This window comes from Vombatus ursinus, unplaced genomic scaffold (assembly GCF_900497805.2).
Source record: "Vombatus ursinus unplaced genomic scaffold, bare-nosed wombat genome assembly UNPS02014832.1, whole genome shotgun sequence".
NCBI lineage: Eukaryota > Metazoa > Chordata > Mammalia > Diprotodontia > Vombatidae > Vombatus > Vombatus ursinus.
In genome coordinates, this window is record NW_020954610.1 from 12,918,243 (window position 1) to 12,945,747 (window position 27,505).

The window sequence follows — 27,505 nt, forward strand, 5'->3', positions numbered from 1 at the left end:
AGGGAAGCGATATGATCAAACGTGCTTTAGGATTATTATCTTTCATAGTAATATGGAGGCTAGATTGGTGGGGGGAGAGGCTTGAGACGGGAAGAAAAATTTCGAGGCTATTGCAATAATCCAAGTGTGAGGAGATGACAGTCTGAAATGGGGAGGGCATGGCAGAAGGGGTGTTAGAAATCACATAGTCCAACCTCTGGTCCCAAGTAGGAATCCCTTCTATAATATGGCAGGCGGTCATCCTCCTCCTGCTGAAACACATTCAATGATAGCTCATTCTATTTGTTTTTCTTTAATTATGTATTTATTTTTACCATTCATTTAAAAAAAAATTTGAGCTCCAAATTCTTTCCTCCTCTCTAGTCTATCCCCGCCCATTAAGAAGGCAAGCAATATGATATCAATTATACATGGGAAGTCATGCAAAACATATTTACCTATTAGCCATGTTGCAAGAAAAAGAAAGTTTTAAAAATATCCTTCAATATGTCTTCAGAGTTCATCAGTTCTGTCTCTAGAGGTAGATAGAGCTTTTCATCATGAGTCTTTTGAAATTGTCTTGATCAGAGTAGCTAAGTCATTCACAGTTAATCATTGTGCAATCTTGTTACTGTATACAATGTTCTTCTGGTTCTGCTTGCTTCAGTTTGCATCAGTTCATGTAAATCTTCCCAGGTTTTTCTGAAACCATCCTGCTCAACATTTCTTACAGCACAAAAGTATTCTGTCACAATTATATACCAATCCCCAAATGGACATCTCCTCATTTCCAATTCTTTGCCCCCACGTAAAGAGTTGCTACAAATATTTTTGTACCGATAGATCCATTTCCTTTTTCTTTAATCTCCTTGGGATACAGACCTAGTAGTGGTATTGCTGGGTCAAAGGATATACGCAGTTTTATAGCCCTTTGGGCATAGTTCCAAATTGCTCTCCAGATCAGTTCACAACTCCACCAGCAGTGTATTAATGTCCTAATTTTTCTACATCCTCTCCAACATTTATCATTTTCCTTTTCTGTCACGTTAGCCAATCTGATAGGTGTGAAATGGTACCTCAGCAGCTCATTCCGTTTCAAGAATCACCTTAGAAACGAGTTCAAGAAGAATTAAAAGTATGTATGATACGTATCAGGATCACCATGTTTGTTTTCTATGCCCCGTCTTATATGGCACAGTCCCTATCCTTATAGCCTAGAAATGCAAATTTAATTTGGAGAACAGAGGATATGATCATGAAAGAAATACAATTGCTAAGTGAAGTGTGTTTACCAGAGTACATAAAATAGAAATCAAGGATGCCTAGAGTGCGTGGGTGGTCTTGAACTTGATTAGGCCTCTGGGTAGCCTGTCCCCAGTCAAGTCTAAGGCACCTGGGACCCAGGGAATTCCGGGAAATCTTCCTGACCGGTAAAACATCATTTCCCCAAGTCCTGAGTTCTCTTGGGAATGCTTGCTATAAAGTATTTGCAAAGTAAATACCAAGTAATTTGGGGTGGGGGAAGAGTGAAGTACTAACACCTAGGGACATAAGGAAAGAGGAAAACAAAAGAAAAAGAGGTGGCTGTGTATCAACCTGATATGAGGGCATGCACTGAAAAACTTCATCTCACTTCTGAGCTAACTTCCCTTTTTGAATCTCAGGCCATGGGTTCCTATCTCTGAAGTCTCTGAAATCTCTCCTAAAGATGAGAGTACTCAAACATGATGAAGAACTCCACTTTTCTGATATTGACCGAGGTCACTGTCTCTTCAGGAGGTCACAGAAACACAGGGATGTTGTTGTTCTATAGCTGAGTCAGACCAATAATGGGAATACCAATTAGTGAAGCAAAAATCATAAGAATCTTAGAAGGAAGTAGCCATGCCTTCTTGGATTTCACAATCAAAAGGGGGACCTGGGAAAGGACTCTAAATTTAAGGAGAGCAGATTTCAGATTTCTGATTGATATAGGATCCCCATTTGAGTCCAAGACTCAAGAGGGGTAGAAAGCTCTCAAGAATGAAACTCCAGTGATGAAGTTGTAAGTGGTTGCCAATAAGAAGGAATGGGTCTGAAATGGTCAGTGGGCTGAGCAGTGTCGGGAATAGCAATGCATTGTCACTATTAATATTAAAATGGTGAACACAAATGCGTTTGAATTTTTTTTAAATGTGGGGATCTTTTTTTTTTTTTTTACAGGAATGGGTACAGTATCAGATTTCCCTAAATGCCCTGTTCTACTTTGAGCCATGTACCAAGTGGGCTAACTGGAGGCTTAGATATAGATAGTCTAATATAGATTTTTTTTAGTGTTAATTCCATACCACTATTAAAGTAAAGCTCTAATTACACATTCAGTAACTGTCTCATTGCTCTCTCCATGATTATCCCATTTACTTCCATTCAGTTGGGAGGAATCAAAGAGAAAAACTTCAGCAGGGGAATAATCTCCTTCTCTATCCCTATCACTAACCCCAGGCCCTGATCAACGGAAAATTCATTTGATTAACATGAGTAACATACATGAGCAGCTGTTGCCTTCGACATACTCATCCACAAGTGACAAGGTCTAGCCTCATTCTGGGCTGATTGTACATTGACTGTCTCATTTCTTTTATGGACTGAGCAGCAGGTCTGCTAGTGGGCTGTTTGCTTCTCCTAGAGGAAGGAAAATGACTGTTCTGTGAATAGTAAGGTCTAATTTATCAGCTCAAACACCAGGGTAATGGCAGGGAGATCTATACCAAGCATGAGACAGACACCCACATATTGTCTGTTTGTGCAATGCCAATATTAGTATTTGAAACCAGCCACTTTTATCAATGCCAGAGGGAATGCAGTACCCTGGCCTGCCAGGAGTGCAGTTTTTAGATCAATTAGCAGCATTTCAGGCGCCCAGGTTCAATCAGCCTCTTCTGTGGAGCATACATGATAAGATAGCGAATGACAGATAGAGTTAATGCTTTTCCCTGACAGCTTGCACTGAAATGACTCCTACTGGCATTGATATGAATCACAGGAGCTGCCGATGACACACTGCATAACTAACCTGTCATTTGCTGTGCTGTGAGTTAGTGTGTTGACAGTCAGCAAACCATGTTACAGAATCCGAGTCAAATCAAAGTATCAGAGAGCTGCATGCTCTGACACTTACCATCTGTCCACTTTTCCCAAGAAGAGGGTGGCGTTATTCTCTAACCGCTATGAAGAACAAATACGAGTGCAAGACCATTTCAGCCATAGATCATGAACTTATCCCCATACACAAGAACTGAAATTTGTGAAAAGCAAATATTGGGCTCCATAAAGGAAACTAAATGGACTTCACCAGTGACTTGGAAAATGCTTCAGGCTTCCCCCTTACCCTCCTTCCTCACCATTTCTTTTTGAAGATCTGTATACGGGTAGCTTACCTTTAACCTGAGGCTTAAAGGCATCAACCAACACAACTGGCCAGACTGCAGACCCATTTTGAATTGTAAGACACACTCCCATTCCTTTCTCCTTTCTACTTCCAAAGTCCCCATAGCATCTTTACTGCTGTTCCCATTATCTAGGAGTTTTTCCAACCCCAAAAGACCCTACCCCTACCCATCTCCACTTTCAGGAGGTAATAAAGCAGGGATGCTACAATTACTGGAGTCCCATTACTAGAGAATTTGGCACCAGACACTGCTTCATTCTTCAGTAGATATTTTCTGAACACCTACTACAATGATCTCAGAGTTTTAGCAAAAAAGAGAAGAGGAAAAGTCAGTCACTTACAGATATTTATGGCAAAATTATTTGTAGTTGCAACCAAAAAAAACTCTCTGGAACTAAACTAAAGGGCCCAACAATTGAGAAATGGCTGAATCAATGGGAGCAGGAATTTTGGTTCTGGTTCTTTGCCATCACAAAAATTGATGATATGAATATTTTGGTGTATATGGGACCTTTCTTTTCGTCTTTGACTTCCTTTGGGGTATATGCCTAGGAGTGGGATCTCTGGGTCAAGGTGTATCAGTCATTTTTTTCATATAATTCCAAATATTTTCCAAGTTGATTGGACCACTTCAAGGCTGTACCGGTATTATGCCTGTCTTCCCATAATCTCATCAACATTAACCATTTCCATCTCCTGTCATCTTTGCCAATTTCCTGGCTGTACAGTGAAGCCTTAGTTATTTTAATTTTTACTTCTCATATTCTTAGTTTCATATGGTTGTTAGTAATCTGCAATTCTCTTCACTATTCACTTTTTTGATCACTTATCTATTAAAGAATCCATCTATGCCAGTTAGAAAGATATTATTGCGTAATAGATAGAGTACTGGTAATGAGTCTGTTTCATTATCTGCAAAATGGGGATAATACCTATAGAATATACCTCACAGGTTATTGAGGCTCAAGTAGCAGAATGTATGTAAAATGCTTGGAGAACTTTAAAGCATTCTATGAATATTGGTTATTTAATCTTATGTTCTGATCTTGCTGGAATCAATGGCTTGAGGAAGCTGGATTCCACTACTTTTTTGGATCTCCAAGCCATCCACATAGACCTTGCTTAGTGGGACTGCTCATTTTGCATCCACTTTATTTGATCCATGTTTACTTCTGAGCTAAATAGCTTATGTACACTCTGCAGCTTCATCTGCTAGTTTTTCTTTTCTACAACTCCAACTTTTCTACACTTGTGAACAAGACGCGATCACTTGTGAGAAGTAATTGTGTGATGTGTTCACCATCAATCATAATTGTGATGTATTGTTTTTCAGTCATGTTCCCAGTGCACCTCCAGTGTAGCAATGAATAGTTTCAGGGTGATGGTATCCCCTTGCTGAACTCCTCTAAAGATCCTGATTTGTTACAGAAATACAAACAACTTGATATCAGTTCCAAATTCAACATTCATCTCTTCAGTGATCTCAGCACTCATTGGATTTACTCTACTCTTGAGCAAGGTGTTTTCAATATCATCGGTATTTCCATTAAGTCACCTTTATAGTTCACACAGCCTATGGATACTCAATATTCTTTGCATTTTTCTTTATTATCAGACTGCATTGTGATCGATGGTTAAATAACATGAAAACAAGCCTGCTTGTGGCTTCAATTGATGAATAGGCGTTTATTAAGAGCTTCCTTGATGCTTGGCATGATGGTTTTGTGGAATTCATGATATTCCTTTGTCTTATTTGATATGGGAGAGTAAGCTTTAGGTGGAGAGTTTATGGAGTTCTAGGAGAACAGCAAAGGTTATCAGGATCATATTTTTTTCAGAAGCATAGCTTTTCATTTTTCACAAATGAAGGAATAAAATTACTTACAGGATAACTTGTGAAGTACATGCAGTGATTTATGGAATAACTCTTCTATGTCTTCCATCTCTTCTTGAGATGGTGTTCAGAATAGATCCCATAATTTCCCAATATGCATTTATTTAACTGATTCTGCCACTTGGTTCCAAATAGCATGTATGATGCCTTCACGGTCAATTCACACCAGTCACATAAATGCAAGAAGTCTAGAAGTCATTGTCATATTCTTCATAGAAACTATTTTTACCCTGGTCTGTTCTTTGTCATGACAACTATTTTCTACTTTAGTCAAAGATTTCTTTCTCAAGCTTTTTTTTTTCTTCCCAGTTATCTCTTTACTCCTTTCTAGTCGGTGCAATCCTACCCTGATTCTTGGCATAATATTTTGTCTTCTTCCCTCTCAAACTTTCCTCCTTCATTCATCTTGGTGGCTCTTGCCAAACAACAATACTCATTCATTTACCTTTTTCAGATTGCCCTGATCTCTTGGTGGCTGAGCTTCATAAAGAAATGAAGCTCAGCCTGAACTGATTCCTTTTCTTCCTTGAATCAAATATCTTTCCATTCTAGTTCACCAGCCATTGTTATCTCATGGAACAGTTTTCTGATCAGGGCCTTTTGGGTTTTCCTCAATTCTTCTAGAATATCTTGAATTAGTATCCCTCTGAGAAACCAATGGTTTCTCATTGCCAATGATTCTGTGACAACAGATATGTTAGAGAACTCCTTTTGTCCCTGAGAACAAAATCATTTTGATTGTATATCTTTCCATGAGACTTCTCCATAAGTATTTCTCCACCATCTGTAACCATGCATTGTTGTTTACTGATAATAGAGGTGGCTAAGATCAAACCACAATTCTTCCAGACTTGCCAATGGAAGTCTTATCCTGCCTGGTACTCTGTCCTGGGCTGGAACTAAAATCACTCTGCATAATAATCTTGGTTGGCATTTCTTTCATCATCTTTTCAAGGTCTGAACAGAATCTTCCTAATATCTCATTTGCTATCTTTCAATATTGGCTATTGCTCTGTGCTGGCACATATACTTGAATAATTTTCAGACTCTTGCATTGACGTAGTTTTAGCATTTAAGGCAAGAGGAAATCACAACTTTTAATGTGGCAAACAGCATTCTTACAAACAGTGAAGCCAATACCACCCATATGGGCACCATTCTTGCGGGTCTTTCCAAGGAGGTTGTGATCGCCAATTTTCTACTCTGACATAAGATCTGCCGTTCATCGTGCTTCACACACACCGATGATGTCAACTTTGTTTTTAGACAGAGGCAAAAATAAATCCATATGCAGGTCTTATATGTAGTCCCATTGATTCTCTGAAAAAAATGTCACATATTGTCGTTTCCTTTCCACTTCCACTGCAACCACCATACTCATACCTAAACTATTGTAACAAGCCTCCTAATTCATCTTCCTGACTCTAGTCTATCTCAGATGCATTCCATACTACACACTGCCATCAGATTGATCTCAAAAGGTGCTCTAATTATGTCATTCCCCTGCTCAGATATCTTCAGTATCTCCTATTGCCTAAAAATAAAGTCTAGTTCTCTAGCCTGGCATTCTAAGCTGTCCACAGTTTGGCCCCAACCAACCTTCCCATCTTTCTCCCTCATCACTCCTATACAAGTACCCATCATTCCATCTAGACTAGTCTACCAGTATCCCAGCAATACCTCATGTTTCCATGTCATTGTGCTTTTACTCACATATCCTCCTAAGCTTCTCCACATGTCACCTCTCCAAATACTTTAAGATAGCTCAAATGTTATCTTCTCTATAAAGCCTTTCCTGAAACACCATAGCCCACAGTTATCTCTACCTCTTGGAAGTCCTAAAATGTTTAATAGTATTTGATATGCGACATATAATGCTTTGTAAGATTTCTTGTATTATTTTCTTGAACTTAATTTGACTTTCATATTATCTTTAATGACCCCTGCCAATATGTTTCCTTTCTGAGAGTTAGCTCACTAAGTTCGAAAAGGCTCATTACCAAGGGTCTGGAGTCTTAATGATGAACGCTTTAGACAAATGAAAAATACTACCATGGTCCCCAAAGAAAACCAATTTTTTAAAAGTCAAATTTAAAATGGCCCTGGATCCTATGTGGCCTCCTTCTGCATCTTCAGAGCCATTAGCAGAGTTGGGGAAAGGGACAGAGGATGCTAAGATTCATAGTTTCTATGCCATCTGTACATTTTAAATTACCTACTGGTATTCTAAATGTGAGATCTGTATCTAGTGACGTCAATCTTAACATTCTTACGATAAAAATTATCAGAGGACAAAATAGCTAAATGCAAAGATGCTTTGCAAGTTCTCCTTGGATGGAAAAGAGAAAAGGAGTTGAAAGGATAAACCTACTCCAAAGGAAATAAGAAACATCTTCTCAAAGGATGTTTCTCAAAGGACATTAGGACTGTTGAACCTCAGTGCTCATGATAAATATATGCAAAGGACTGCTATGAAAATTACTGTATCTCCTCTCACATGCCAACATCTATTGTAGAGGCTCAGGTAGGGAAATTATCCAAAGAACTCAGTAAGACCTTCCAAATTAAATCAATGTGTACTTTGATACCCAGTAGCTTTAATACAAAGGTAGGCATGGGGAAGATGACAAAAAATATGTTAGGAAATTTATTTCTGGACAAGAAATGAGGGAAGTAAATTGTTGGTAGAAATAAAGACATTTCATGCCTACGTATTAGGAATACTTTCTTTGAGAAAAGTATTCCCAAAGGTGGGGGAGGGGAAGGGTTGTGCTGGACATAGCATCACGTAACATTATAAAAATGAAATTAATTACATTTCAGTAGACAGGAAATGGCTTGTTGATGTCGAAGTCATAGTCAGATGACTGTACTGTTAGATGGTTGTCTTGTTACAGGAAAGATCAAAACAAACACAAAGTTAGAAGAAAATATGAAAATGATATGTTATGCAATCAAAACAGCTCCAACCTAACTTACCTGAATAGGCTATTCATGCCTAAAACATAGGAAGAGGAGATAGGATCAGACATTGACACAAATTATCACCATTCCCTAAATATAAATTAATTAGCATGAAAGGAACAAAAAAGCCTAGAAATCACCTCAAAAAGCAAATACTTAATCTTGCTAAGCAGAGAGATATGGCAGCCAAAGATAATCATAGGAATAAATTCATTTATAAAATCATATGAAGAATAGCAGATTATGAGCAGTATCTTCTCATAAAACATTAAATAGTGGAAAGAAAATCAAGTTTAAAAGAGCTTGGCAAGAGACTCAACTAAGAAAAGTTATCCTGAGAAGAGCTAAGTCTATCAAAGTTGGTCATCGCACAATGTTTCAATGTTCTCCTGGTTCTGCTCACTTCATTCAGCATCAGTTTATGTAAGTCTTTCCAGGTTTTTCTGAAATCTGCCTGCTCATCATTTCTAATGGAACAATAGTATGAATGTAATATTCATATACCACAGCTTGTTCAGCCATTTCCCCAGTTGATGGGCATCCCCTCAATTTCCAATTCTTTGCCACCAAAAAAGATTTGCTATAAATATTTTTGTACATGTGGGTCCTTTTCCCTTTTTTATGATCTCTTTGGGATACAGACCTAGTAGTGCTATTGCCGAATCAAAGGATATACACAGTTTGGTTGCCCTTTGGTAATAGTTCCAAATTGCTCTCCAGAATGGTTGGATCAGTTCACAACTCCACCAACAATGCATTAGTGTTTCAATTTTCGCTCATCTTCTCCAACATTTATCATTTTCCTGTTCTGTCATATTAGCTAATCTGATAAGTGTACAGTGATACCTCAGAGTTGTTTTAATTTGCATTTCTCAAATCAATAGTGATTTGGGACATTTTTTTTCTTATGTGTTTAGATGGCTTTGATGTCTTCATCTGAAAACTGCCTGTTCATATCCTTTGACCATTTGTCAATTGGGGAATGACTTACATTCTTATAAATTTGACTTAGTTTTCTATATATTTTGGAAATGAGACCTTTATCAGAGAAGCTGGCTGCCCAGCTTTCTGCTTCCCTTCTAATCTTGGTTGCATTGGCTTTGTTTGTGCAAAACCTTTTCAATTTAATATAATCAAAATTATCCATTTTGCATTTCATAATGTTCTCTATATCTCATTTTGTTATAAATTCTTCCCTTTTCCATAGATCTGACAGGTAAACTATTCCTTGCTCTCCTAATTTGCTTATGGTGTCAACCTTCATGTCTAAATCACATACCTATTTTGATCTTATCTTGGTATGTGGTGTAAGATGTTGGTCTATGCTTAGTTTCTGCTATACTATTTTCCAGTTTTCCCAGCATTTTTTGTCAAATAATGAGTTCTTATCCCAGAAGCTGGAGTCTTTGAGTTTATCAAACAGTAGATCAATATAGTCATTGACTACCGTGTCTTGTATACCTAACCTATTCCACTGATCCACCACTCTATTTTTTAGCCAGCACCAAATAGTTTTGATGATTGCTGTTTATTAATACAGTTTTAGATCTGGTACAGTTTGGCCACCTTTCCTTGCATTTCTTTTCATTAATTCCTTTGATATTCTTGAGCTTTTGTTCTTCCAGATGAATTTTGTTATTATTTTTTTCTAGCTCTATAAAATAATTTTGGGTAGTTTAATTGGTATGACCCTGAATAAATGAATTAATTTAGGTAGAATTGTCATTTTTATTATATTAGTTTGACCTACCCATGAGCAGAACCCTATGTACCTGCTACTTGCTGCTCTTGGGAAGGACCTTATATGGGTTACTTAATCCCGAGCTTTCAGTGCTCCTCATTTTTCTCTTCCTTTTCCATGGCACATTCTTCTGCCTGCTCACTTTCTGACAACACATTAGGATTCCCCTCTGCCTCGGCGGATTCTTTTTCTTTTTTACATTGAAGCCCTTCTCTTTGTTTTAAGGAGCACTTCATTCCCTCTGATAACCTGGAGAGTAGAGTCCCAGGAGTCCATTTATCTTATCTGTTAGCAGGTAAACCAGTCTACACTTTGAGCATAGATAACAGTCCCTTGAGAGCACCTAGGTGGACAGAGCACTGGGGTTGGAAACAGGAAGACTCTTCATGAGTTCAAATCTGACCTCACACACTTCCTCACTGTGTGACCCCAGGCAAGTCGCTTAACCCTGTTTGCCTCAATTCTTTATTTGTAAAATGAGCTGGAGAATGAAATGACAAACCGCTCCACTTTGTTTGCCAAGAAAATCCCAAATGGGATCACGAAGACAAAAAAAACCATTGTGGTCTTTCTGAACATCACTGTTAAAATTCGTCCTTCTTTTCCTATGTGCTAGAAGTAAAATCCTCATTTGTTTGTCATTGTTTATAGTACATCTTGTGGCCAGCTCTAAGCATGTTCCTTGGCTATTTTCCATACTTAGAACTCTCCCCCTCCTCATTTCTGCCTTGTGGCTTTCTTCAAGTCTCAGCCAAAGTCCCACCTTCTTTAAGATGACTTTTCCAGTCCCCCTTAATCTTAGTGCCTTCATTTCCAATTTATCCTGTATATATCTTATTTGTACATTGGTTTTTTACATACTATCTCTCCTATTAGCTTGGGAGCAACTTAAGGGTAGAGACTGTTTTTTTGTCTTTCTTTGTATCCTCAGTGCCTGGCACGCAGTAAGTAGGCAAATGCTCTCTGACTGACTGACTGATTAGAAAATTGCTATGACCGATTTTACTCAGTAGACAATAGGGAGCCAATATAAGTCATATAAGTAAATCTAGGCATAAGGAAGATTATTCTGGCAGCAATGAAAGGGATGGATTGAAGTGGGGAGAGAAAGGAAACAGTTAAGCCCTGCTTAGAAGGCATCTACAAAAATCTAGGCGAGAGATAATGAGAACCCGTACTAAAGTTTGTGGTTGTAGGAATAGAGAGGAGATTAATATAGATTCAAGAGATGTCCCAAAGACTGCGATATACCACAGGATAGTGTCCATTGCTTAGATGTGAATAGTGAGGGAAAGGGAGTATTAAATATAACTCCAAGGTTTTGAACATGAGAGATTAAGTAAATGTTGATATTACAGACAGAATTCTAAAGTCAAAAGGAGGAGGAGGTTTAGGGAGAAAGATAAGAAAATCACTTTTCTAACACATTGAGTTTGAGTTGCTAGTGAGCTACCCAACTTGAAATTTCTTGTGATTGAAGATAAGTTTCAAGAGCTAAGAAGAGGAGTCGGGCTGGAGAGAGAGATTTAGGAATCCCCTGAATACAGGTAGTTGAAATCAATGACTGGAAATGACATGGCCAAGGGAGGAAGTATAAAGATAGAAAAAAAGAGCAGAGGGCCAAGGATAGAGCCTTAGGGAAACATCCGCCATAAGTGTGTCAGCAAAAGGGTAGACAACAGTTTAGGAGTGTGTGCTGTCTCTAAAATTAAGTGAGGTGTAAGCATACAGATGAGAGGTTGTCAGCAACTGTCAAATGTTTCAGAAAGGTCAAAAGCACTGAGAGAAAGTGTTCATTTGTCAATGTGGTGATTAGCAAGTTATTGGTGACCTTTAAGAGAGCAGTTTGTCAAAAGGTGAGATGAGAAGAGAGACTCCGAGGAGGTGAGGCGATAGTAAGGAAGGAGTAACATGAACACCTGAGAGCTTTTTAAAGGAATTTAGCAGTGAAGTAGAGAGAAACCGGATAGTAGGTGGGCGGAGGTGCGGTGATTAAAGGAGAGATTTTTTTTTTTAGGATTTAGAGAGATCTGAGCACTTTGTAGGAAGATGGAAGAATGAGAAACTGAAGATACACAAGAGAGAGAAAGCGTAGAGAATAAGATCAAAGGTCTAAGTAGTGTGGCCTTAGTGAGAAGTAGGGATGCTTCTTCTTCTGTGAAAGAAAGGATGACAGAGTGGGTGATGCTAAGAATTTACGAATATCAGACACTTGACACTTACTAGCTGTGTGACCCTGGGCAAGTCACTTAACCGCAATTGCCTCAGCAAAAAAAAAAGAAAAAGAATAGAAGCTGCATCAGAAAAACCTGTAAAGACTTATCTGAACTGATACTGAGTGAAGTGAGCAGAACCAGGAGACTATTGTATACAGTAATAGGCACAATATTTGGCGACTGACTTTGATAGACTCATCCCTTCTCAGCAATGCAAGGATCCAAAACAACTCCAAAGGACTCGTGATGAAAAATGCTGTCCACATCCAGAAAAAGAACTATGGAGTCTGAAAGCAGATCAAAGCATATTATTTGTGCTTTTTCTCTTTTTTTGTTTGTTTCTTCTTTCTCATGGTTTCTCTCATTAGTTCTAATTCTTCTTTACAACATGACTAATGTGAAAATAGGCTCAATATGAATGTTTATGTAGAGCCTATATCAAATTGCAAGCTATCTTGGGGTGGGGGGAGGGGAGAGATGGGGAGAAAATTTGGAATTCAAAATCTTATGGAAGTGAATGTTGAAAACTAAAAATAAATAAATTTAAAAAATAAAAGAATAGAAGCGACATAGCTTTTGCAATGAATAAAAAAAATGGCATACATGCTTTAGGGCATTTGGTTAACCATATAAATAATCCGTCTTTAATAACTACCTCAGACAAATGAGGGCTTGAAGAGAGAGAAAAAGGTTTGGATCAGTCCCTGGGGAGAATAAGACAGAGATTCAGCAATGGTTAGGTAGAAGGAATGTTGAGTAGCCAAGCAGACCCTGCCAAGCAATTGGTAGCATGTGAAATCAGCTCCCTTTCCAATAAACACGTACGTAACTCAGTGCTTTGTAACTTGAAAGCACCGAATGAATTTGAGCTAGCTAGGGAATACTAAGATTCTCCGACTACTTTGGGATGCCCTGACATTCAGTCTTGTTGATAAAAAGCATTGGCTTTGATTCTAGAAAACGTGAAGAAGAAAGCAAGAGGAAAGAAGGAGAACACCAAAAGGGAACGCTGAACCACATGAAGGGCCGAACACAAGCACAGAAGCTTCCAGAGAAGCGAACCCCAGCCACCAGGCCTCCACAGCCGCCCAGCAAACCCACGATTATTCCTGGCAAACCACCATTCTCCAGCAATGCCTCTCCAAGCCGAATGGGAAAAAACAGAGGGTCCCCAGGAGTGTCCCCAGACATAGCAAACAGAAAAGAGCAATTTCCTTCCACAGAAAAACAGGGAGAAAATCACCAAAGACAAAAAGGTACATTTTAACTCACACTAATGAAACAGTAGATATCAGAATCATGTCTCTAAAGTTGTAAAGGAAATAAGAGGTTATCTGGTTCAACCTTTTCACTTTACAGATAAGGAAACTGAGGGCAAAGGAGGTTAAGTGACTTACCCAGGGTCACAGAGGTAGAAATTGTCAAAGAAAGGATTTGAGCCCAGCTCCTTTGTTTCTTTCCACTGAACCATACTGCCTGGAAGCTGGGCTAATGTCTCTTTTAGCTAACAGGGTGCTGACAAGGCTTTCTTTATTGGTTTCTTTTACTTTTTCTTAGTATCACAGTCATGTCTATTTCACTCCTTCTCCCTATTCCCTTCAATAAAAATGCATAGATAAGCAAAGCCAGCTATGAGGTTAATTCAGTTAATCACACCTGCAGCTACAACCTGACTATGTAGACCAGATTTCCATAACCCAAGAATCACCACTTTCCCAGATGTTGCTTACCCCATTAGTAACCAAGTGGGAAACAAATACCTCCAGCGCCAAGTTTGCAAACCTCAATAAAAAGTAATGATTGCAAATGCCACAACTCATTAGCTTTGCCCAAAATATTCTATTACATAGCCACAGATTTCACCTTCTCAGGTTAGAACAATGTTAACCTTGGATGACACCTTAAAGATCCTAGAATCGTAGATTTAGATCTAGAAAGGACCTTAGTCCAAACCCACCCCATTTCACAGATGAGAAAATTGAAGCTTGAGTGGAAACTTGACTCGGTCTAGATCTCACCAGAAGCAGCAGAGCTGAGATCTGAAACCAGGTCACCTGACTCCCATTCCAGTACCCCACCATGCCTCACAATCCTCATCGGCATAACAATTTTTGTCTAAAGCGTCCTTGTCTTTTATGGTTTTTGAGTCTTATATCCCTCTACACAGGGTTCGCCATCCCCGTTTTAAATATGAGGAAGTTAAGGCACTGGAGGAGAGCAAATAATTTGCCCAAGATAACACAGTGAGACTAAGACAGAGCAAGAACTATGACCAGGATCTTCAGGTGTCTGACTCGGCGCTCTTTCTATTGAAACTATCGGTGGTGAGGGCGACCCAATGAAAGGATGGAGGATCTCAAAGTGAGTGGTCATGGCTAGAGAGGGAAGGAAGATAGGATTTTAGAACTGGACAGGACTGTAAGAGTAAGAGAGAGATATTGGAAAATGTAGCTAGGATCAGTGCTGTTTTTGTGGAATGATGAAAGTGTTATTGGCTGCAAGATTTTTCAAACTTATTTACGTTTCTGAACTGTAAGCTTCCTTATTTCATGTGATTGAGCCATGACCTAACCCAGGGGTAAGGAAACCTGCGACCTTGAGGTCACATACGGCTCCCTAGGTCCTCAAGTGCAGCCCTTTGACTGAATCCAAACCTCACAGAACAAATCCCCTTAATAAAAGGATTTGTTCTGTAAAACTCGGACTTGATCAAAAGGCTGCACCCAAGGACCCAGAAGGCCACATCTGGCCTCAAGGCTGCAAGTTCCCCACCCCTGTGGGCCTAACCCTTGTTTTAACAAAGATAAAGTACATGCCAGGGAACAGTCTTTTGAAGCTCAATATGAGAAGTATTATTGCCTCTCTGTCCATCCCCCATCATTATTACTATCATCAGCATCACTGTGATGCTAGAGAACAAGGGTTTCCCAACCTGGGGTAGGCATGCCTCCAGCAAGTAAGAGAAACATGTCAAGAGGACATGGGAAATATTTGGTAAAAATATTATATTATTCTATTGAAATATTCTAAAAGTAGTAGGGCTAGTGAAAAATATTGAGGAGTGGAGAGAGAACAGTGAGAAGGTAATGTGGAGTAGGAAAGGAAGTGTTATGCGTCTGAAATATTTGAGAGAGACAATTAAAGGAGTAATTCCTACTGGCCAAAACCCAAGGAATGAGGTTAGATATGAAACCTTTCTTGTATTAAGAGAGTAAAAAAAAATCAGTGGCAACAATCCAATGGAAAAACAAGCTAAATTATCTCCACAATAACTGGAAACTCTGAATTGATTTCCAATCGATGAAGTTACAAAATTTTGGGGAAGCATGTCCTATTCTTAGATGTGCTCACAAGGCATTCATTCCATCTATAACAACAGGATGAATTAGAATTCTCAATCTGTTCTTGATCAAATCCAAAGCAACAGATTGGATATGCTACTATTTCAAAAACTGTACCACGACTACTACAAATAATAAGAGCTAATGTTTGTATAGCACTTACTATGTACCAGGCACTGTGGTAAGCATTTTACATCTCATATAATCCTCACAACCCTAGGAGGTAAGTGCTATTTTTATCCCCATTTTACAGTTGAGGAAACTGAAGCAAACAAGGGTTAAGTGGCTTGCCCCGAGTCACACAGCTAGTAAGTATCTGGGGCCAGATTTTAACTCAGGTCTTCCTGACTCCAGGCCCCTATGCTCTATCCACTGTACTGCCTAGCTGCCCTTAACAATGAACTTTGGGTTAAAAAGAAATAGAATTTCTGGTCCTAAAAAATGTGGTTATGTACCAATGAAAGTTTTCTTTATGAAACATTAATCTATTTAATTTCACATTGAATATTATTAAATTGATTTTTATTAATTTCTCACATAGGATAAACTCCAGAATTTATTTCTTTTCATATTGAATAGAGTGTAAAGGAAGGTTTGCTGAAAGGCAAGGGGGTACAGTGAATAGAAAAGGTTGAGACCTCTGCTATAAGAGTATTTTCTGGACCAATTGTACGCAAAATAAAGTGTCAAGGGAGCTAGGTGGTGCAGTGGATAGAGCTCCAGCCTTGGAGTCAGAAGGACCTGAGTTCAAATCCAGCTTCAGACATTTGACACTTACTAGCTGTGTGACCCTGGGCAAGTCACTTGACCCCAATTGCCTCACCCAAAAAAAAAAAAGAAGAAGAAGAAGAAGAAAGAAAAATAAAGTGTCAAAATAAGCTGTGCCTTGTGATTTTAGTGCTAATAAATATCTGCTTTTCCTGTCTCTTTTAAGAATCAACCAGAGAGCATTCCAAAGGCAAAGTTCCTTCTGTCCACTTTGGCCCCAATGAAAGGGATAATGAACACAAGCCTCAGGTGGCCATTTCTAAGTCAGAAGGTGAGAAAAGCCAAGAATCGCCATCTCTCAGAGGAAAGGGTGTCCCAAGGCATGCCTCTTCTAGTAAGGCAAGGGGAGCTGGAGAGAAGTTAGAAGATCGGACGCGGACAGTGGCTTGTAGCGGTGAGCCCTTGGACAGAATAGCAGCAATGAGCTTGCCGAATTCTAACTGCCCAGTTGGAAACTTGAGGCACCGCAAGCACCGCGAAACGGTATCAAGGACCAAAGTGTACTCGATGAAAAGACAAAGTAAAGAGCTAAAAGGAGAGAGGTGCTCTCCGGCTGGTTCTAGCAGGCCTGGAAGTGCCAAAGCGGAACCCTCTTACCCAGGGAATGAGGCTTCATGTCATCGGGGACAAAGAAGCAGAGGGGCAGATAATGAAGTTGTGGGAAGAGTTTGCTCTGGGCTACCAAGTAAAACAGGATTGGCAAGACCCGGGCCCAATAACACAGGGATGCACCCCATGCCTGGTGACAGGCTGAACTCGGTGAAGACAAAAACAGCAAATGCAGGTGATCGTTTGTCCTCCCCAGTGGGGCAGAATTTCAATATTGAACTTCTCCCATTGGAGAGCCGGCTGATGATCATTGAAAAAGAAAGAACAAGGAAAGAGTTGTTCCGGAAAAAGAACCACGCTGCTGCTGTGATTCAGAGGGCCTGGAGAAGGTAACGTTATTCTTGATGAAGTGATTTATTTTTTTAACAGTTCTTTGGGAACATATAAACTTGATATCCTAAATGCACTAATTAGTTTTTTTTTCCCTACAGCATTTCCAAGTTACAACAGGGGGACGTATTTTCTATCCAGTAACAGCGTGCCATATTGTTTGACCTAGCCTTTAGTCATTGAACGGATGTGGCCTCAGACATACTGGAACCTAGGAAAGACCTTAATTTAGAAAGGCCAAGGTCATCCACTGCATCCTGGGCCATTGCCAATCATCTTGACTTTTTGTCTTGCCACTGGAATTTGATGTCTCTGGAATAGAAAGTGAGGCTAATGACTTTGCCCAGCTCTGCCTCATTTAAATCCAATTTATATACAAGTCAAGACATCACCCTTATAATGGCATTGGTCCTCTTCGAGAAGGAAGGACAAACAACAACTATGTTGCTTAGTAAAGGTGTACCAAATATGAACCTTTTATTGCCTAGGGGGTATCAGGAAGGATTAGAGGTATCACTACTATCAACCATTTACATTAGATTTGGGGCAGCTACGATATGCTATAATGGCAAGAGGATTAAACTTGGAGTCAGAAGACCCAGTGTCTTTTCTACCACTTATTAGCTATATGACTTTGAGCTAATCATTTAAGTTTTCTGTGGCTCAATTTCTCCACCGTTAATATTAGTATAATGACAGTTCAATTCAATAAACATTTATTAAGTGCCTGCTATGTATGAGATAGTGTGCTAAGTGCAGGGGATACAAATTAGAAAAAGACATGGTCTCTGCCCTCAAGGAGCTTCTAATCTAATGGGGTAAGACAATGCAAAAAAGGAAGCCAAAAAGGAAGGGCTGGGCCACTGGGGAGTACCCAGCACAGGGGCATGTTATTCCATGGAGTCGAAGCCAAGGAGAGCTGATGATGGAAAATGAAGTTACCAGGAAGGTTGTGAGACTTCTAGAAAAGGACAGTTTGGTTAGGAGTTTGATGTTCCACCTACCGATCATCCAATCAGAAGGGAGAAGCACCTGAGGGGGAGGGGAAGAAGTGTAGAGTATCAAAATCTCAGTTATTCTTTCTGGCGCTTTCCTCAGAGGGTTTTTGTGAGTAAGAATCAAATGAAATAGTATATTAAAGTACAATGTAATTCTTAAAGCCCTATATAATGTGCTGTTATTCTTTTTTTTAGAACGCTGCTGACTAGCCAAATTTGATGAAACTTGTCCAAAATACTGTCTGTCCTTTTCAGTTGTACAACTCGTATCTGCCCCTACTGCCTTTAGATTAACCTGAGAGGTTCCACATCTCACAAATTAGAACCTATTAGGTAGTTTCATCCTAAGCTCCTAACCCTTGTGGTAACAGTATAGAGATAAAGAATGCCACGTTTGAGGAGTCTTTGACTCAGAGAAGATCTGGAGGTTGGAGCAAAGCAACTTCTCATTCTGGGTAGATGGCCCCTGCAGGATAAGAGGTGGGGACTGAAAGCCTCACACAAGAGTTTGGAGTGCAGTCAAAGGAGCATGGTGGTCTGTTCAGTGTTAGAGGGCTCTCGGGAGTATGGTGATATTTTCGGTATTAGATGGCTGTCAAAAGAGTATGTTGACGTATTTGGTAATAGAAGGCTGTCAAAAGAAGATGGTAGTGTATATATGGTTTTGTATGTATATGCAGTGTTAGACAGCTGGCACTGAAGGACTGTTATAAGAATAACAAATAGAAAGAAAGCATCAGAATTCACAGAGACTATCAAAGGCAGAAAGATGTAGGGGAAAAGATGAAAGAAAGCTTTTTCTTACATTTCTTCTTGAAAACATAAGAAATAGACAAAATGAAATCTAAGCTAACAGGGAAAATAAACCATGTTCGAAAAGACAGATGTTCACTGACTGAAATGAAGAGAACGCTAATATCTGTTCTTTATCACTCGAAGGGGTAGGGTCTGACGAGTTCTATCTGTAAGTTTCCATGATCCACTAACTGGCACACAATCTCTCCTAAGAACGCTGGGTCCATAGTATCACCTAGAGGAGTAATTCAACAGGATTCCTGTAAGCCATCTTATTGCAAACAGTATAACCCTTTGAAAAGCCAGTAATGCTGTTGATTGAAGTACAGTCTGAAAATTGCTATAAAACAGCCTTCAGTTTCTGAATGCAGAATCAGAGACTTATGACTGAAAAATTCTAATTATACTTTTTGGACCAGAACTGTGATTTCACTAGTATGGGCCATTCCTGATGAGGAAATGCTTCTTCCAATGCAGGTTGCCACCTGATCTAAAACTTAGAATCTTAGAGAGTTACCCAATTGCACTTACTGGATTCATATTTGGGGATGGGAAAAAACTTTCATAGCTCTTTCTTCACTATTTTATCTTTGTTTGTCATTTTTTTTTCCATCTTAAGACTATGAAAAAAAAAATAATGATATGCTGGGACGGTCTCCAGTTTGATATTATGTATAAGTACCAACCACAGGTAGCTTTTTCTTAACAAGTTGCTATAGAGCTAGGGCAGCTAGGTGGTCCAGTGGATAGAGAGCCAGGCCTAGAGTCAGGAAGACTCATCTTTGAGAGTTCAAATCTAGCCGCAGATACTTTGTAGCTGTGTGACCCTGGGCAAGTCACTTAACCTTGTTTGCCTCAGTTTCCTCATCTGTAAAATGATCTGGAGAAGGAAATGGCAAACCACTCCAGTATCTCTGCCAAGAAAACCCCAAATGGGGTCACAAAGAATTGGAGACGTCCAAAAAAAAATGACTCAACAATAACATAGACCTAGTGTCATGGCTGGTATGCAACCAGTACCTGAAGTCAAATTAAGAGCACTAGACTGGAGATCAAGAGATCTGAGTTCAAGTTCTGTAAATTTGGACTCAGTCAAAGGGCCGTACTTGAGGACCTAGAGGACCACACGTGGCCTCGAGGCTGCAGGTTCCCCACCCCTGATCTAGACTCTGTCTTCTCTTTTATAAATCATGACTTGCTGCTGTCAAAGTGACCCAGAACCCAGTCTTCATACATATCCGGCTTCATAGACTATCACTTCCCTTATCCTAGAGACATTGTTTCTCTGTCCCTTTGCTCCAGGTAGAGTAATTTTTTTCTAAATTCACTTTATCCCTTCACTAATGCCTGAAATAAAATGTAAGCTTCTTGAAGGCAGGGACTACTTTTTTCAATCTTATATCCCCAGAGCCTAACACAGTGTTTGGCACATAGTAAGTGCTTAATAAATGTTTATTTAATTGAAATGTTTTATTTCATGTTCTTCACTCAAATCTCTTATCATTCTTCTTCCAGTAAGATTTGCCCATTAGTAAACAATTTATAAATATTTCTTAAATTAGTAGGTTGATGTTGAATTTAATCTTACCTTAGTCTCAATGAAAATGTTGCTGTGGGGGAGGGAGGGGGAGAAATTTTAAAACTCAAAAGCTTATGGAAGTGATTGTTGAAAACTAAAAATAAATTAATTTTTTAAAAAAGAAAATATTGCTGTTTAAAAAAAAAACCTTTTACATATAGAATGCACTTGATAAAAAGCTTTTAACTATAGTGAAGAAAGACAAATGTCCCAAACTCCAAATACATGTTATATCTACAAATTGGTTTGGATTCTTTAGCGCACGTTTAGTTGGAGAAGATGCTATGCCAACAAAAAACCTAGTTTTAAATATAGCCAATACTATATATTTTGTGTATCCAGAGAAAGCCCAGTCAGAATTAGCTGATGATGGTGGAAACACCTGATATTAAATTTGTTAAACAAATACTTTTCTTTGACTAAATTATCAGCCGCTGTGACTTCCTGAATTCCTCAGACAACCTTGCACATGAACTGGTTCATGGAATTCAGACCAACCTAGCTCACCTCGAATAAGTGTTCTTCTTTTTCTTAGTTACCAGCTACGAAAGAAACTGTCAGAGCTTTGCAGCGCTCGGCGACGGGGTGAAGAAGGTGAAGACAAGTGGAGACAAGAGAGGGCCACCTTTCTCTTCCAGGTTGCCTGGAAGAAACAGCTGAACCCCAAGGCCTTGAAACCAGTCTCGTCCTGTAAAACTACCAAATCTACCAGCAAGAGCAACTCGCTCATCAAACAAAACAAGCAAACTGTCCTCCAACAGATCTATGGTAATTCCCTTTCTCCCGCAGTTGAGTATCTGTAACAAGAAACTCACTTTATCATGCTCGGATTCTGTGGTGAAACACCATCCCCACCCATTACAAAGCGTGAACTAGATGTGACATAGCAGTGGGGAAGGTTGTGGAGAAGCATCTTCTGAAATTCTCCCTGGAACAAACACATTCACACGTTATTTTCAAGGGTTTAGCAATTATCTGAGCATTTCAGACAATGTGATTTTTTTTTCCCCTGGGTCATTACTAGTTTCATGAATCCCTTTAGATGCTTTCTGCTATCTAAATACAAAAACCCACACCTTGGAAGAAGGGTTCTCCTTCATGGCAAATCCCCTCCTTTAAATAGTGGTCATGTGCAGTTGTAAACCCGTGTCTGCCTTCACGATGCTAATCTGCTGCCTCATTCATACAAAACATGTAAGTTTAAGGCTCTATAGAAGCATATTATACAGTTGTCCCTTCTATAGCACGACTTTCCCCATGGCAGTTTTAATATATCTTGGGTCAGCATAAGAAATTAAATGGGAGGGGCAGCTAGGTGGCGCAGTGGATAGAGCACTGGCCCTGAAGTCAGAGAGACCTGAGTTCAAATACAGCCTCATACACATAACATTTACTAGCTGTGTTGACCCTGGGCAAGTCACTTAACCCCATTGCCTAGTCCCTGCCCCCCAAAAAAAAGTTAAAAAAAGAAAGAAATTAAATGGGAATTTGAGGGGAGTTTTGCAGAAGCCACAGACTACACAAGAAGGTCAGCAGATGGCACAGAAAAAAAATTTTAAAACTCAGAAATGCATAAAATATGTGTATAGTATTGCATAATATCAACATATTTTATCTTTTAATACCATAATAATTCAGACTTCTTCTCTGGTATGAAAGGGGGGACCAAAAAATTTTATGCAGATTTTCTAGATTTTGGGGGGAGGGGATGGTGCACTTCTAATTCCCACAATGTTTCTGAAAAATCTTGGCTTAAAAAGACCAAGGTCTTCTACTGCATCCTGACCCATGTCCAGTTGTCTTGATTGATATCTGGCCACTGGACCCAGATGAATCTAGAGGAGAAAGTGAGGCTGGTGACTTTACACAGTCCACCCTCACTTAAATCCAATTCACTTGCATGTCATGGCATCACCTTCCTGATGTCATGGTCCTCCTCAAGAATGAAGGGCAAGGGGCAGCTAGGTGGTACAGTGGTTAGAGCACTGGCCCTGGAGTCAGGAGGACCTGAGTTAAAATCTGGCTTCAGACATATAACACTCACTAGCTGTGTGACTCTGGGCAAGTCACTTAACCCCAATTGCCTCATTTAAAAAAAAAAAAAAAGAGAGGGAGAGAGAATGAAGGACAAACCACAACAACCCCCGCAATGTGGAAGGGATAACTGTAACTAATTTTTACAAACATATGAGTATCCCTAATGCCATATTTGAATACATTATCTTTTTCAGCTTTGCTCAATTCACATATGGGAGGTATTTCATAGAATGTATTTAGTATGGCTCTCCCTCTCTGGGGAAGCCGACTAGCACTTTGTCACACAGAGGTATTCATTAAGTGTTTATTGATGATAATGGATTCTACTGACTAATTCTAGGCACTTTTACCATCTGAAATATCTAACCAGAATATGATCTGCATAGAATTGATGATTCTGTGAAAAAGAAAAGAGGCCACTAGGTTGCACAGTAGATAAATACTGGACTTGGAGTCAGGAAGACCTGAGTTTGAAACTTGCCTCAGATACTTACTAAATGGATGACCCTGGTCAATCACTTGACCTCTGTCTCCCTCAGTTTCCTCATCTGTACAATGGGGTTAATACTAGCACCTACTTTCCAGGATTGTTGTGAGGTTAAAATGAGATATGTGTAAAGCTCTATATAAATGCTACCATCATTATTATTAAGGAATAGAATGACAATAATAACCCATATCTATATAGCACATTAAGGTTTACTATCTGTGAAGGAGTTGATACAAATCTCCGTTTTGCAGATGAGGAAGAAGAGGCTCACAGAGAAGTGACTTGCCCAGGGTCACACAGCTGGTGAATATTGGAAATGGAACTTAAACACATTTTCTGACTTCAAGTCTAGGTGGCAAAATAGACATAGCTCTGGATTTGGAATCAGGAAGACCTAAGTTCAAATCCTGCCTCAGATATTTACTAGCTAGGTGATTCTGAGTAAGTCACCCTCTTCTCAGCCTCAGTTTCCTCACCTGTAAAATAAGGATATTGGAATTGATGATCTCAAAGGCCCCTTCCTGCTCTAAATAAATCTATAATGCTGTGATAAAATGACTTTTTTTTTCCCAAATAACTCTTGCCAACAAAACAAAGACATTCTGAAACAAAGCCTCCAAAGGAATCCCAATCACAGTACCCCCTTGGCCTGTATGATACCACCTCCCCATAAATACACACACAGGATGAACTTTGTGTTTATTCAGGTATCTGTAAGTTAGGACTTTCAATGAGAATTTGGGTTCAAATGGAGCCATATGAGCCTCCTACTGATTGGTTGATAACTGTTGCCTCCTTCTAGGATGCTCTCAGGAAGGGAAAGTACATCATTCCATGAGACCTTCATCAAAGCCTCCTCTCTCTGCGATGCACCTGATTTCAGGTAAGTCAGAGCCCTGTGGACAGGCAGTCACTGGTCATCTATCTGGAGTGGCTGCTCCAGGAGCTCATCTTCTCCTCACTTGCATAACCACCAGGTATTAGAGGCATAGGCATGAGTGAGAATTGCTGGGAATGTGTTAATGATAGTTAATTCTGTATATACCCTGAATTTTTAATTCTTCATTTCCACATTTCAGGTATCTGTGATTTTGATCACTATGGGCACTCCCTTAACCATCACAGATGCAACCTCCTACCCCTGGGTGAGAGTTAGTCAGTCAATAAATATTTAAGTACTCACCATGTGCCAAGAGCTGGGGATGCAAATACAAATTAAAAACAGAGACAGTCCCTGCCCTCAAGGAGTGTGCCATCTAATGGGGGATAATATCTTTAGTTGGTTCATGTGTCTAACCAGCACCCTCATGATGTCAAAAGAAAGCAGGGGAGCCCCCCAATATACTGGGTAGTCTTTGTCAGCGGCTGTGGCCAAAAGAAAATCACATGAACTTCATCCCCAAACTTAGCTAGACAAAAAACTATCCTTGGCCCCTACTCATAAGTTTGTAGGACTTAATAATTGGAAGAAACCTAAAAATTATAAGGTGGCCTGGAGGTGTCAAATGAAGCTGAGGGCAAGCCACTAGCAGAATTCCCCTGGGCCAGAAGCAGATTAAAATGTAATTTAACAAAATGAAAATATAATACAACATAGATAATGTTAATTTGTGGTTTTCTAAGTCAATATGCAGCCTGCAGGGATCCATTTCTGTTTAAGGTTGACAGTACCGCAAGCCTAGCCTACTCACTATAAAAAAGTAAAAGTAAGGCCCAGATAGGCTAGATGACTGTCCAGAGGTAAAAAAGAGCACAGCTAGGATTCGAACCCAGGTCCTTTGATTCCAAATCTGGTGCTCTTTCTTATCATAGACTCTCCTTGACCATGTTCTAACACAGGCCCCTCCAGGGCTTACATTCCACTGAAATGACCTTTGAGGACCTAGCATCACCTCCAAGCCATGATATGTTATCAGAGTAGGATTTTTGAGGGTTTTAATACCAATTTTTTAAATGGCTTCTTGATTTCAAGTGTGTATTCTTGTTAACTTTTAAAAAAGCTTTTTATAGAATTATAACTTAGAAATGTAATTGTTAGTCATTTTATAAGCAGTTAGTAATACTACTACTAATAGTACTAATAGTACTAGTACTCTTAGTACTAGTAGTAAAATTAATACTACAGTTAGCATTAATGCCTCTAAAGTTAGAGGCAAATTGTTTTCAATTACTGAGGTAGTGGGACAGAAAAAGAAAATGAAGTATTAGAATTTAATTTACAAGGGCACAAAACCGTAGGGGTAAGAGCTAACAAATGCTTTCCTCTAAAGTCTTAAACCTTCTTAGTCATCCCCAGGCTTTAAGCACACTCTAGCCTGGCCCTTTTCCCATCATCAACAGATACAATTATGTGTAATATTTCTGGCTGTCTTTCTTGGGTAGTATACTAAAAAATCATCTAGCAGATGAAGAAACTAAGGAACAGACAGATCAAATGATTTGCCCAGGGTCACTCAGCTAGTAAGTATATAAGGTAGGATGAGAACCCAGGTCTTTCTGACTCTGTCTAGTGCCCTAATCTACTATATCATGCTACCTCTCAATTTCTAGTCATTTTTATCTTTCTGTGAGCAGGCACTACGCAACAGAAAAACACAGAAAATTACCTACCGTACATACCACAGTCTACATGGTTTTATGACTTGGCACTAATTTCATGACTGCGATGGCTTCCACCATCAATGCACGTGGCAAACAAGGCAAGAATCAGGGCTGACATGCAAATGTGTATTATGCAAAGAATCTGCAATGGATTTGTGATCTCATTCAGGTGGATTTTTTTAATTGATGCTTTCCCATTCTGTGATTCTTGCCCATATTCCGTAAGTTTGTCACTATAGACCCATGCAATATATTGGGGGTCTCCCCTGTTTACTCTTGATATCACGAGGATGCTGGTGCCAGCATGTGGGTAGTCCAAAGGTGAATCTCTTACTCTCACCCCATCTGATTATAAACTCTTTGAGGGCAGACTGCCTTTGTTTTTATTTGTTTATATCCCTTGCCTGGCACATGGTGGCTACTTAATAAATATTCATTGACTGACTCTCACCAGTTGATCAGCCCTTTTTCTTTTTTGGTTAGACCTTTCTTTGGGGACAGCCACCATTTTTCTTTGTAGTAATTTGTTAGTGCTGCAACCTTGCTCACACTCACTCTCCAATGTCCTCTTGCATTACCGTTGAAAATAAATTGTTTTATTCATCAAATTGGTAAAAGCGTACAAAAATAACAATACTCAATGTTAGGGTTGTGAAGAGATATGTATGCCTTGCTGATGGAATTTAGAAGTGGTGGAAACTTTTGGGGAGTGATGTGACAGGGCATTGCAGGAATAGCAAAATGATCATACTCTTAGACCTAACAATTCTGTTATTGGGAAGATACCATAAAAACATTATTAAGGAACTTTTTAAAAAGTCTTATGTTTGAGAGAGGAGGAGGATAGCACAGTGGATAATCATAATCCATAATCATAATAATAAACATTTATATAATGCAAAGTATGTGCCAGGCACTGTGCTAAGCACTTTGCAAATATTATTTCATTTGATCCTCACAAACAACCGTGGGAGGTAGGTACTGTTATTATCCCCAATTTACAGCTGAGGAAACAGAAGCACACGGAGATTAAGTGACTTGTCCAGTGTCATACAGCTAGTAAGTATCTGAGGCTGGATTGTATATCCGGTCTTCCTGACTCCAGATCCAAGGCTTTATCCACTGTGCTCCCTCCCTGCCCCATAATGTTGGATTTGGAGTCAAGAGGGCCTAGGTCCAAATCCTTACTAGGTAAGTGACCATGGGCAAGTTGCCTAACCTTTATTAGCCCCAGGTGACTCCCTAAGACTATAATTTACAGAAAACTCCCTAGGACTTTCTACTAAGTCATAGATGGGCCTATATATTGGTAGGAGTTCTCACACCAATTAAATCATATAATAGATCTTTTACTAATGACATATCTTTTATTTTTCTCAATTACATGTAAGAAAAATTTCTAACATTTGTTTTTTAAAATGTTTAAGTTCCAAATTCTCCCTCCCTCCCCTCCATACCTTGAGAAGGCAAGCAATTTGATATAGATTATACTTGTGAAGTCATGTAAAAAACATTTCCATATTCACCGTGTTGCAGAAGAAAACAGACCAAAAAAAAAAAAAAAGCAAGAAAAACAATGTAAAAATATTACGCTTTAATCTGCATTCAGACTCCATCAGTTCTTCCTCTGGAGGTGGATAGCAATTTTCATTGTTTTTCAGAATAATGACAGAGCTTTTCAAAAATATTTATGTTACCATTATTTGCAAATGAACAAAAAAATCTGAAAGTAACCT

General features: G+C 39.3%; 1 protein-coding gene across 2 annotated transcripts in view; it reads left to right on the forward strand.

Annotated features, from left to right (window-relative positions):
• Positions 1 to 27,505, forward strand: part of LOC114025752 (inversin-like) — a 223,771-nt gene that overhangs the window by 190,520 nt on the left and 5,746 nt on the right. For both annotated transcript variants that reach the window (XM_027839242.1, XM_027839243.1), the window contains exons 13-16: positions 13,179 to 13,477; positions 16,497 to 17,268; positions 21,177 to 21,409; positions 23,971 to 24,051. In XM_027839242.1, the coding sequence (XP_027695043.1) occupies positions 13,179 to 13,477; positions 16,497 to 17,268; positions 21,177 to 21,409; positions 23,971 to 24,051 (1,385 nt within the window). The remainder of the gene's footprint in view (positions 1 to 13,178; positions 13,478 to 16,496; positions 17,269 to 21,176; positions 21,410 to 23,970; positions 24,052 to 27,505) is intronic.